Below are 14,184 nucleotides of genomic sequence, written 5' to 3' on the forward strand. Positions count from 1 at the left end.
TCTTGATGATAGAGCCAGAATTTGAAACTAGGGCCTTTGATTCTTACAGTTAGTGGTATAATCATAGTGGGAAAAGCTCTGCACTAGAGATTGAAAGACTGTAATAATATGACTATATAAGTAAATCCATCTAAAACAAATTATCACAAGTTTATGGTTTTTTTTAGATATTAAGTTATCTCCCACAGACAGTACTATTATATATACTGTTCTTTCTCCCATTTTAAGTAGCTTAACTTCTCATATTGCCTCACAACATCATTGAACCAATAAATTTTTTTTCTGTGGTTATATGATACAGTATCTTTGGGGGTTTTTTTGTTAATTAATTTTTTTTAGTGTCTTTGTTTTCTTAAATGAACTCATTCTTCTTTAGGTGCTTCATGCAGACATCTGTACCCAAGGTTCACTTCTGCAAAATGCTGATGTTATTATAATGAATAATGTCTTCGAATATTTTCTTGATGAGGCAGAACAGGCCAGGTATGTTATTTATTCAAGCAAGGAATCTGTTAAACTGCATTCAGCAAAGTAAGAAAAGGAGTTAGTGGGGCGCCTGGCTGACCCAGTCAGTAGATCAGGTGACTCTTAATCTTGGGATCATGAGTTCAAGCCCCACATTGGGTGTAGAGATTACTTAAATAAATGGATTTTTTTTAATATGGATTGGTAAAGTAGAAATATTTTCATATTAAACTGGTTTATAAAACAACCTCAAAATAAAAATAAACTAGATTTTCTAACTTTGTAAAATATTACATCTAATTGGGGAAGGGTATATAAAATGATATCGTGACCCAAGCACCTGCTTAGCAATCACAGATGCAATAAGATATCTTTTCCCAATTGGCCTTTATACTTATTCTTTTCTGTCTCAGTTTATTTTCTTTGAAAAAACATCTCATATGCTATTCTATTACAGAATGGTGGGAATTTCTATAAGTGAGTAAAAAACAAGATAAGAATATTAACCAAAATAGTGCTTAATTACCAAACTGTAAAAATATTTTTAAGGTGGTAATAGTAGATTCCTAGAGTTATTCCACTCTTCAGGTAATGGAAAAATTAGCAAATCTGTGATCACTTTTTTGACTTCTCTGCCACAGTTTGATGTTTTGTGACCTATCAGGACCAGTAGGTTCCTCTAATTAGAAAATTCCTATGGTCCATAGTCTGAGACACTTAGTTTTTTGCCTAGTAAGGATTGCTGAGTCTTTATTTATCATAATGGCATATGCATACTCTAGATGCAGGAAAGCTCCTTTCCATATATATGAAAGGGAATTACACAAATGTTTGGATTAGTATATCAGTGTTTTCTACTGCAGAGAAATAAAAAGGCATGTGGTTACAGACCATAAACATTTATTACTAAGTAGAATCCCAAATGGCTAAACCTCTTTGTCCTGCTATTCTTATATCCATACCCATTACCAGTAGGTTAAGGTCACTATGAAGTTATCAATTTAAATATTTTAAAAAGAAACTAGTTCATGGGCACCTGGATGGCTCAACGGTTAAGCCGCCTACGCTTGATTTCAGCTCAGGTCATGATCTCATAGTTCGTGGGATCAAGCCCTATGTTAGGCTCCATTCCAGTTGTGGCGCCTGCTAGGATTCTCTCTCTCCCTCTCTGCCTTCCCCTGCTCACATTCTCTTCTCTCAAAAATAAATAAATAAACATTCAAAAAAGAAAAAAAGAAACTAGTCCAACAGTTAATCATATAGTTAAAACTCAGCCATAATGAGGGACAATTTTTGGTCATAGGCTAAAGACCAGAAACAACATGAACAAAGTTGTTTTATCATAGTGCCCTCTTTAAACTTAATTTCCAGCGGACAAAGTATGATTCGTTCTTTACCTTTTTAAATTAATGACCAGTAGCCAAAACATTACATGATTGTTGGAGAATGAAATATTAAACCAGGTTTGTGTTGTACAGGAAATTAGAAGAACACCTTAAAGTCTTTGGAGATTCATTGTAGAAAGTTTTAGACTACTGAAGACTGGTGAAAGCTACTGGCAAACTTGATATTGGAAATACTGAATGTTTAGGCTGTTTCAAAAGTTTTTTTGGTACTTTCATTCACAAATTCTACATTGTTCAGTGAGTAGGTTTTGGTCACATATGTTGGTTTAGTCATTTCTCCTAAGTTAGTCTAGTGCAATGAATTCTAAATATATACAGGTTATAGTCATGAATGACAGTATATAAGAGAATGTTTAGAACACATAGTAAAGTATTGTGACATTGGAATTGTTCTAAAGAAACTGATCACTTACCTATATTAATTCTGTATTGTACTAAGTAAAAAGGAATAGATGGTATCACATCTAGCCTCCGAAGGCTTGTAGTCTTAATTAGAATCTGGGACAAGTGGGATGATGTTGCTATATGAGTTAGTATATAAGAGAAAACAGAAATGTATCATACTAATAGAAAATGTATACTGAGGAAAGGCTCATGCTTCAGGGTAAATTAAATCTCGTTACAGGATATACCCCAGATTTGTAGAGTAATTGTTACTTTGAAAGGTGTCTCAGTGCATTTTTTTTAGTAGATAAAACAGGTACAACTACTACAGTGACAGCTTCCCAGAAATAGCAGGTGCTATTTTGAGAGTCATGCCCAGCCGTGCCAATTGACTCAGCTTCATTCTTATTAAATAAACTTGTAAAATATATCATTTTTAAGGAACCACATCAAAGCAGTATCTCTAACCCAAGCACAGTGACTATTACCAACCACTGCTACATGATTTTAGATCTAGCCTAAGAAAAAAGAACATTTGTATCATTTTGCCTAATAAACTCCAGAATACTAAACCTAATAAATTAACTAACTAAACCTAAAAAACTAACTGTAACTAAAATAAATGCAAATGACACTGTACCCACCTGCCCGTTGCAAGGGATGCACATCCCTGCTTTGCTGACCATTGCTCCCCGGTAGCGGGGTGTACTATTGAGACTCGTGTGTATGAGAAATCCAGTTCATGTCTGCACTAAAGTGAGTCAGAACTGCTCAGGCGTTGCCCTCTGACACACACATACGTACATGGCATTCCATCAGCTTTCAACCTGGCTGGCCTCTCCAAACTTGCAAGTGCCATACTGTCCAAAAGTCTTCCCATTAAATATATCTGACAACCAAATAAAGTATGATTTCACTCTTGATGTTATTTTAAAAGATGTGATCTACATGTTATGCTCTGTTGTTAGCCTTTGCTTGGTTTCTGAGATCTGAGGCCTTTCTCCATGTCTCGCCACCCCTGCCTCTCCCTAGCCCTTTTTTCCATCCTGCAGAACCAGTTCTGACATACTTCATCAAGAGTTTAAGGGGCTTTAACTGCTTATCCACCTTTGACTTGTGTATTGGTCCTGAGGACTGTGTTTTGGCCTTCCAGTACCTGGTAGTAACACAAATCCCCATCTTGTTAAACCTTCTCAATACTGAACTGAAAAATTTACCAATTCTCATTTGTTGCTATAATCCTATTTCCTGCAGGCAAACATTTTTGCCCACTTGTATTTCTAGCTATTGCCTATACTGTATTTTCTCGTCAACTTTTTTTTTTAAGTGTTCAGTGTCTGGTAAAACCTCAAATACAAGTTTTTAATATGTTGCAGAGCCTGGGAATATATCAGCCATAATGTAAGGAAACAAGGATCCTTATTAGTAACAGTACCGAGCCTTGAAGATTCTCTCTCAAGTCTTCAGGTATGTAAGCCTCTTTCCCAGCATTTTTATTGTCAAAACTTTTCTTCTATTTTTTTCTTTTCTTTTTTTTTTTAAATGTTTTTATTTTAGAAAGACAGAGTGTGAGCAGGGGAAGAGCAGAGAGAGAAGGAGACACAGAATCCGAAGCAGACTCTAGAGTCTGAGCTGTCAGCACAGAGCCTAACATAGGACTCAAACCCATGAACCATGAAATCATGACCTGAGCTGAAGTTGGCTGCTTACTGACTGAGCCACCCAGGCGCCCCTCTTCTACTTTTCTCTTGTAGCTATTATAAGATTCTGGAAATTTTTTTTTTTAATAAAGTGACATATGATAGAATAGCAAGACCCTGTGGCTTAAGAACTGGTTTCTAGTTTGTCCATTGGCTGCAAGAGCTCTGAAATTGTAATTCTTATCTTGGTATAGTTTCCTTTGCTTCTCCACCCATGTTTCCAACTGGGGAGTTACAGTTTTAGGTTAACAAATGCTCTTAAATGTTTGTAAGAAGCTTAAAACACTCACATCATAACATTTCCTGTAGAACAAAAGGAACAGGTTGTTCAAGGCTTCTAGAATAAGCCATGTAGTTTGGGGGTCCGTGACTGTGTGCAGTTTGGAATTTTATACAGTCCACTTCTTTGTTCCTCAGATTCTCCATATAAAATAAGCCCAGAGCACCTGGGTGGCTCAGTCAATTGAGCATCTGACTTTGGCTAAGGTCATGATCTCATCATGGGTTTGAGCCTCATGTCTGGCTTTGTGTTGACAGGGCGGAGACTGCTTTGGATTCTCTGTCTCCCTCTCTCTCTGGCCCTCCCCTCAGTGCTCGCTTGCTCACTCTCTCAAAAATAAACATATTTTTCAAAAAGAACAGACTTTAAAAAATAATAAAATAAATAAGGCCCATACTTACTAAGTTTCAACCCAATAAATTGACATTCATATAAAGGTTAATTAGTGTTTATAAAGTTCTTAGAGACCCCCAGATGAAAGATACTGTTGCATTTCTTAATAATGGAGTATTATAGTTTTTTGTAGTTGTGCTTTCCTTACCTATAAGCACTGCCAAATTCAAGTATCTATTTCTTCTTTTAATTTTTTTTTTTTGCACTTTATTTATTTTTGAGAGACAGAGTGTAAATAGGGGAGGAGCAGAGAGAGAAAGAGACACAAAATCTGAAGCAGGCTCCAGGCCCTGAACCAGTGGTTAGCACAGAGCCCAATGTGGAGCTCAACAAACCGTGAGATCATGACCTGAGCCAAAGTTGGATGCTCAACTGACTGAGCCACCTAGGCGCCCCTCTATTTCTTCCTTTAAAAAAAACTAAACAATCATCAATAATACTTTAAGAAATTTTTGTTAATCATCTAAACTACAAAAGTAATTCATGTTGTCATAACAAGGGAAAATAATCCTGAGATATAGAAAGAAAAGATGTTAATCTCCCCATTCCCTCCATTTAATTCTTTTTCAGGAAATACCCATCTCATGAGTGGTATAATCCTACCATACTTTTCCATACTTATAAAAATGTGTCTTTTAAATATATGGTCACCAATTTATTATTTCTATATAGATTTGAAGTAACTTGGTGGTTTTTCACTTAACAAAATAGTAATTTTCACACTAAATATGTAAATCTGTCTAGATAACCACTGGAAATTATTACTTATGAATATAAGTATGAATATGTAAGCGTATAAGTATTTATACATAAATTTTTTAATAACTTTGTGGCTTTCTTATTTAATGAATCTTCTTTAACCAGATATATATATTCCTTGGTGGCTCTAGAATTTCTGTGTCATGGAGACTCAAGTTTACACCACAAAGGAAAGGGCCTAATAAAGGTTATGGGGGGCAGATTAGCCCCTCTTATGCAACCCCTCAGCACCATCACTGTGTATGTGTGAATAGTTTTTTCTGTTCTGGGTATTCTCATTGTTCTAGTCTTTTATTGTTTAAACCTAATGATCATTATTAAGCTAGTTACATTAAAACAATTATTCTGTATTTTCTATTTTTCTTTCAAGTTCCAAAATCAAAGTAAGTTAAATCCTGAATCCACAGACCTACCATGTAGGACAGCAAAGAACTGTTTATGTAAGGGGCATCTGGGTGGCTCAGTTGGTTGAGCATCTGACTCTCGGTTTTGGCTCAGGTCATGATCTCACAGATTCATGAGTTTGAGCCCTGCGTCAGGCTCTGTGCTGGCAGCGCAGAGCCTGCTTGAGATTCTCTCTTCCCTCTCTGCCCCTCCCCCACTTGCATTGTGTCTCTCTCTCTCTCTCTCTCAAAATAAATAAACTTTTTTAAATATTGGTCATGTGACAACATGTAAACTTAGTCCTGCTCACTGTAAAAAAAAAAAAAATCTCTTGTATTTAACATAGTTCATCATGATTTCTTGAAGTTCCAGAGAACAGGATCATTCTGCAGTTTACATGTATTTTTATAATCTTTTTCTTCCAGATTAATATACAGTTATCTCCCTGGGTTGAAGAGATACCATTGAACTACGATGTATACCCAGAAAAGCATACTGACAGAGAAGCTCTTGAACAAATTCATTTGTATAAGATTCTGTAACATTAAAATAGTCCTATCTCAGTGTAATGTTTTGTGGCGTATATTACAAATTAATTTTTAAAAATCACCCCAAGGCCCTAATATATGTTTCTGTATATTCCTTTCTAGTCTTTGTGTACGTGTTTACATATTTGTAAATAGTTGTATGGGTATATGTCCATACACAACTTTGATTTCTGTGATAGTTTAATTAAATATTGGAGTATTTTTGGTTTTCCCTTGTTTCTTTAAGTATAGGGGCATCTGGGTGGCTGAGTTGCTTGAATGTCCATTGATTTTGGCTCAGATCATGATATGAAGGTTGTGGGATCAACCCTATGTTGGGCACCACGCTGATGATGGAGCCTGCTTGGGCTTCTCTCTCTCCCTCTTCTTTTCTCTCCCTCTCCCTCCCTTTGCCCCCCTCCCCCTCTCATGCTCTCTTTAAATAAATAGTAAGTAAACAAACCATATAAATGTGTCTTTTTTAGTCACTAACTCTGCATCTCAGTCCAGATAGGACAAAAAAGATCAGAAAGTGTTTTTATCATGAAAGAAGGGTAGAGAGGAAGAAGTTAGGTTACATTGGATTCCATTTATTAGCTCTCTATTCTTTAAGATTCCTTGTACACAGCTTTATGTGAAAAGGCTAGCACAAGGACTAAAATAAAAAATAATTGCAGTTGCTAGGAAAAAGCAAAACTAGAAAGATAGCCTCCAAAATATAAATAGAGATTATATCTGGGTGGAACAATTACTGATGAATATATTTCTTTTGAAATCAGGAAAAGCAAAAAAATTTTTAAAGAATACAATGGAGCATCAAAAGAATACCTAACAAGTTCTAGCAATCTCATATTTAGTATTATATTTAAATTATTTTTTCAATGTTTATTTATTTATTTTGAGAGAGCAGGGGAAAGGCAAAGAGGAGAGAGAAAATCCTAACCAGCCTCCATGCTGTCAGCACACAGCCCATCATGGGGCTCAATCTCAAGAACCATTTGATCATGACCTGAGCCAAAACCAAGGGTCAGAAGGTTAACTGACTGAGCCACCCAGGCTCCCCTAAATTAGTTTTTTAAACTAAACTAACCTGCATTTTGGAATTCCAGAACCATTTGGAGATCTTTGGTTTTTTTCTTTTTTTTAAGTTTGTTTATTTTGAGAGAGGGCTTAAGTGGGGGAGGGGCAGAGGGGGAGGAAGAGGGAATCCCAAGCAGGCTCTGCATTGACGGTGCAGAGCCTAATGTGAGGCTCAGACTCAAAACATAAGATCATGACCTGAGCTGAAACTAAGAATCAGGCACTTAACCAACTGAGCCACCCAGGTGCCCCTGGAGATCTATGTTTTAAAAGGGATTTATCTATTATGCTCTTTGTCATCACCTGCTTATGAGAAAAAACTTGCCATCCAGTCAATTCGAACTTCTAAAAAGAAGTTACTGATCAATAGCTAAACAAAATGCTAAAAATAAAAGAAGTTTGGAAATTTACTATTGTTATTACATATTTAGAATCTGATGTAATATTGAATATCAGAATAAATGCTGGAAATCCAATAATTTCTTATTCACATGGGCACTATTTATTCCTGCTAACCCATGAAACATTCTTACCATTCCAGTCACCCAAGAAGAAGCTAAAGCAGAGTTGGGAGGTTACTACCAACTCTGGCATCTCGAAGTAACAGTTGATTTCCAGGAGGCAGTGAAGACATTTTGGAAAGAGATTTATAGAAAAGGAGAAAAATTAATTGAAACTATTTGGAAATATATTTCAATACTTAAGATAATTGTAGCTGTTATTTGTATGACTACACATAATTAAATGTACCTATTGGTTTATTGTAATGACATTTTGGTACTTAACATTTGAAACACAACAAACAATACTAACTATAGCAAATATGTAAGATACAAATAGTAATCATCTGTGAGAAAATAACTTTATTAGTAATATGGCACATAATTACAAACAACATTTATTAAATTTCACTTGCTACTGTACGTATTCTTTTTAATTGGTTTCTTTTTTTATGTTTATATTAGAGAGAAAGAGACAGAGTTTGAGCAGGGGAGGGGCAGAGAGAAGGAGACCCAGAATCTCAAATAGGCTCCAGGCTCTGAGCTATTAACACAGAGCCTGACACAGGGCTCAAACTCACAAACCCAAGGTCAAGACCTGAGCCAAAGTCAGAACGATTAACTGACTGAGCCACCTAGATGCCCCAGTGGTGCGTCTGTTCTTAAGAAATGATATTTCTGGGGCACCTGGATGGTTCAGTAAGTTAAGCATCTAACGCTTGATCTCAGGTTACAACCATGGTTCTGGGATTGAGGCCCACGTCAGGCTCTGTGCTAAACATGGAGCCTGTTTAGGATTGTCTCTACCCTTCTCTCTCTGCCCCTCCCCCACTCACACACATAATCACTCTCTCAAAATAAATAAACTTAAAAAGAAAAGAAAGAAACTGTATTTCCTAAACTCTTATTCCCAACTGCCCGGTGTTTGTTCCACAGAAACATGAATCTCTAAAGCAAAATCTACTTGCTCTGGCCCTGCATGTATGTGAGAAGTCCCATTCTAGAATGCACTGGGCAGGGCAAGAGAGAGAACACCAACAACATGTGAAGGGACAAGTCTAAATCATTCAGCCCCTAAGCTGTAAAATAAAAATATTCAGCTATTATTAGTAGACTATACTCAAAAGCACAGATCAGTAGTTTCCATAGATACATGCATAAAGTTACAGAAAATTTTGACAATTATTTAATTTTGTAAAGTTTTTTTTTTTTAGTAATTTCTGCACCAAACATGGGACTTGAACTGATGACCCCAACCAAGAGCAAGAGTTGCATTGCCCTACCGATTGAGCCAGCCAGACCTCCCAACCATTGTTTAAATACTGTTGTCACTGCAATGATTATAGTTAAACTATGGATCTTTAGTTGATGGAGTGGGAAAAAAAGGTACAAAAATGTAAAATATAAAATATTGGAAATTATTCTGTGTAGTATTTATACCATTAGTACAGTTTTTAGTAAATGCCTGAGGCAAATATTAGAACTAGAAGATATTGAGACATTTTTATACCAGTATTAAAATCCTGTGTGTGAAATTCTTTAATATAGATTTTTATAAAGATTTTTATATATAGACTGTGAAGTGTCTACATATTTGTCTAGATGTCTCTAGACATTTACTGTCATTGAAAAAGCTAGTTTCTCCCTTTGGGGAGACTTTTTCATGTACAGAGTTTTACACTGCTCAGTTTGTCACTAGTTAACCTCAGCCTTCCTCTCTCCCCTCTGATGTCTGCAGTGTGTCTCACAGGTGCAGGGAAAGGAAGGTGGTGGAGGTAAGATATTTCTGTATTTCAGCAGCTAAATGAAAAAGTCACAAAACATCTTTTCATATCACTAGTGATTAGACAACTAAAAACAATAAGTAAATGAATTATTTAGCTCTTTACCTTATAAAATATGTGTCCAATTTGATGAAAGAGTTAAACTGTTAGAAAACAAAATAAAATTGTTTTTAAAACTTTTTTCTAAAAAGTTTAGATATAAGGTAAGGACAGATGTTCCTGGTAAAGGGAACAGCATGTGCAGAGGCATAAAGGATGGAGAGTATTTTAGGATGACTAGACCCCAGGGTAGGAAGGATTACATGAGGACCAGGAAGTAGGCGGATACCAGCTCAGGAAGAGCTTGGTGTAGCCAGCAAAGGAGATCACATTTTATTCTGAGTCAGGGTGAGCCATTAAAAGATTTTAAGCAGCATAGTGATATGGTCAGAATAAAATTACAGAAGCCACTATTGTGATCCAGTGAACCCAGTAGAAATGAGCGAAGACGGTGTCTGCAGGGGTGTACAGAAAGGAGTCAAGAGTATTGAGGAGGTCTCAGCACTTTTTTAGGGAGTACATAAATCCAGAATTGAAGAGGGTTGAAAAATTACATTTATGAAGATATAAGAAAATCACTGTGGTGTTACAGCAAGTTTACTAGATCAAAAGATGATGGCAAGAAATCTGAATGCAGTATTATACTATCAGCATAAAAAAATAGTTAAATACTAAGTATTATAGCAAAAAATACTAATTTTTACTAGGAGGCAAAAATTATGACAATAGCTTGAAAAGGAACCTTCCAACACGCGTGCACACACACTAAACAAGAATATTAATTAGCATTAAAGAGAAAGATTTGGGTGGGGCATAAAGTTTCCAAATATTTTTCATGTAAATAAGATGAAGAATCTAGCTGAGGGGAGAAAACCTAAATAAAGGTTTCACTGGGGACACGCTAGCACAGTAAAAGATGTCTCCTTTTCAGAACTCATTTCTGAGAAACATTATTAATTAACCCGGCCTTGTTTGGCAGTTGTCAACTTCCCTATATTTGTCCAGATGTCTAAAGCAACCCAACCACTTTAGACTGTACTTTATCTCTTGTGAATTAAGTTAATTAATGTTTTTGGACCATGAGTTTCACAGGAGTATTATGTACATACCTGAATGGTAACTACCTTGAGATACACACATGGAAAAGCACATAAATAGAATACAAATTGAAATTGATTTTAGTCTCTAAAGATGTGTCCCAAGAAAATTGATGGATATAAGAATCATAATTGTATCAAGGATCCTTATTCCCAAGAGCTTTCAAATTCAAATTGCTTTTTGCCAACAATAATGATCATCTGGTTGTTAAATTATCCAAATCTTATTTTCTCAAATTTCTACTTTGAGGAAGATAAGGAAAAGGAAAATATGCTCAAGATATCCTAGGAATAAATTGAATATGAATTCATGAAAATATAATCCCGTAAGCTAAGAAAAAAATGAATGAAAAATCTGAATCTAATGGGAGGAAAAGATCGCAGGTTATGAAATCAGTTCTTAAGTAGACTGTATTAGAACACATCCATACTGACCTAAATCAAAGACAGACTTCTAAGGGAGCCTAGATGGCTCAGTCAGTTAAGCATCCCACTTCAGCTCAGGTCGTGAACTCCCAGTTAGTGGATTCAAGCCCTGAATCAGGCTCTGTGCTGAGAGCTCAGAGCCTGGAGCCTGGTTCAGATTCTGTCTCTGGCTCTCTCTGCCCCTCCCCTGCTCATGTTCTCTCTCTCTCTCAAAAACAAATAAACATTAAATCTTTAAAAGACAGACATCTAAACCAGGAAGTAATACATATTTAAATGCTGAGCCATCGAGGAAGATTTTTAGGTAAAAAAAAAAAAAAAAAACTAAATTCATCAATATGGATTTTGTACTTGATGCATTAGTTACTGAGCCTGCAACAATCCAATGAAGTAGGAGCTATTATTAATCCTATTTAACAGATGAGTAAACTGAGTTTTAGTGATGGTAAGAAACTTTCCAAAAGTTGTACAGCTGGTAAGTGGCACAGCCAGGACTTAATCCTATTTTCTGTCTAAACTCCAAAGTCTATGCTCTTTTGTTATGCTGCCTCTGTATGTTAAATTTCGTAGTCTAATTAACAGATTATAATGGAGAGAAGCAGCTTCCTTATTTTACCTTTGAATTCCTCATCAATGTGAGAATTGCTTGAGTAATTGTCAAATGTGTGAGTCATAGCCGTGATTTTTTTAAATTTTTACTTAAATTCCACTTAGTTAACATACAGTATAACATTAGGTTCAGGTATGTATAATATAGTGATTCCCCACTTCCATAGGACACGCAGCACTCATCACTACAAGTGCTCTCCATAATCCCCATCACCCATTTTCCCCATCCCCCCACTCCACTACAGTTGTGATTTATAAATCTGTTGGATGCTTAAACCAAGAGGAAAAGTGACAACTAGGTCATAGTTCAAAATTTGGTTTCAGTATGAAAGGTACAACATGGCTTCAATATAATAATTGATACTGATTAATACTATGATTATAACATCCTAGGTGGAAATTATTAATGTGACTATATTTTTACATGGAAAATTACCTATATAAAAATCAGGTTCCATTTCTTCCTTTTTGTCCATTTACTAAATTATTCATACATTGTAAAATCATACCTGAACTTTTCAAAAGCAACTGAAGACATAGAAAGCATGCCAAGATTTTGGTTCACAGGCAGAAACAGTAACTAGTTCAGACTATAGACAGATAATGTACTTAAAACAATGACTCGGTTTTTGGACTCCAGCTTTATTTTTTCCTTGCCAAGCAAAAATTATTATATAGGTGAAACTGCAAGGCGCAAGTAAGAAGAGCCATTCTTTCTGTTGGAAGATGAGAAATTCAGAGAAGCACAGATTTTTAGTTAGAAGTTACCTTAGGATAAACAAGTTCAAATCCATTTTCTTAGAGAAAGAAAATTGTATCTGGAGCTTCTTTGCTAAGTGAGAAAAAGCAACTTCCTTAAAATAGATCTGCATTCCAGTAACATGGGCCCCACAACTTATGAGATAAAATGAAGCTTGCAGAGTACTTTAGGTTAGTGTTGAAAAATTGGATCCTTCCTAATTGCTGGTAGGAATATAAGTTGGTATAGATGCTATGGAAAACAGTTCGGTAGTTCCTCAAAATGTCAGCCTTAGAGTTACCATATGACCTACCAATTCCATTGCTAGATATATACCCACGAAAAAGGAAAACTCACGTCTAACCTAAACACTCGTACCCAAATGTTCATAGTACATTATTTAAAATAGGCAAAAAAAAAAAAAACACAACAGGATAGGGGAAACAAATACCCATCAAATAATAAATGGGTAAATAAATAATAATGTAAAAAAAATTCCATACCATGCAATTTTATTCAGAAAAAAAAGAAACAGTATTGATACATGTTAGCACATGGGTGACTCTTGAATACGTCATGCTAAGTGAAAAAAACAGTCACAAAAGATCACAAGTTGTATGTTTCTATTTATATAAAATGTCCAGAATAGGCAAATATACAGAAAGTACATCAGTGGTTGTTTAGGGCTGGGAGGGGGAAGAGAGGGGATAGGAAGCGACTATTAATAGATATGGGGTTTCTTTTTGGGGTGATAAAAATAGTCTAAAATTAGATCATGGTGATAACTGCAGAACTGTGAATACAGGAAAAACCAATGAACTGTACACTTTAAGTGATTGAAATTGTATATGAATTACATCTCAATAAAATTGTTAAAAAAATAAAATGTACCCAAATTACTTTAGGTTGTAAGCTATACCTGTGGCTTTATCCTTATAAGAGTTGGGTAATTATTTAGCACAGCAGTGTTTATATTATTAAATCATGAAGTAAGAAGACTGCCTATACTTAGTTAACAAGTACATGCTTGATTCTCAGAAAGCAAATAATTATATTAAAAATCATGCTAATCTCAGTAGGTTCATTAGAAGAAATGAGGTAATGTTAGTACTCTCACCTATTTTATGTATATATGAACATAAAGTTATCTGAAAACAGTATAAACCAGTGACCTTCTACTCCACCCATGCAAGTCTATTGGAGACCCTGGATGGATGCCTAGCATTTTCAGAGCCTTCATACACTCTTTAGTACTGAAAGTAACTTTTACATTTATGACTATAGACATGAAAAAAGATTTGGAACATGTCTCACTGACAAAGGTCTAAAAGAAAGCAAGCTGCCCAGAAACCTAGGAGGCAGCAGGCCTAAAAGCAATCGAATATGCTGTCCTTTTTTGTAACTGAGCAGAGGTATCAGAACTCATAGGTACATATATACTCAAAACTGTTAGAAGGCTCTTGGGTAAGAAAAAAGTGGCTCTGATAAAATATATCTTGGATCACTGCAAAAGGACTACATTTTAACAGGTAAAACAATTTGAAGACACCAATTTGTAGGACTGTATTAATATACACATTTACAATTCTGAGTAGCTCTTCTTTTTTTTTTT

General features: G+C 35.5%; 1 protein-coding gene across 1 annotated transcript in view; it reads left to right on the forward strand.

The window, feature by feature from the left end:
- Window positions 1-6,340, forward strand: part of LOC115301686 — a 37,254-nt gene extending 30,914 nt beyond the window's left edge. The window contains exons 6-8 of the mRNA XM_029951652.1: window positions 377-483; window positions 3,632-3,722; window positions 6,197-6,340. Coding sequence (XP_029807512.1) covers window positions 377-483; window positions 3,632-3,722; window positions 6,197-6,313 — 315 coding nt within the window. The 3' untranslated portion in view covers window positions 6,314-6,340. The remainder of the gene's footprint in view (window positions 1-376; window positions 484-3,631; window positions 3,723-6,196) is intronic.
- Window positions 6,341-14,184: the final 7,844 nt, after the last annotated feature.

This window comes from Suricata suricatta, chromosome 9 (genome assembly GCF_006229205.1).
Source record: "Suricata suricatta isolate VVHF042 chromosome 9, meerkat_22Aug2017_6uvM2_HiC, whole genome shotgun sequence".
In the NCBI taxonomy this organism is placed as follows: Eukaryota; Metazoa; Chordata; class Mammalia; order Carnivora; family Herpestidae; genus Suricata; species Suricata suricatta.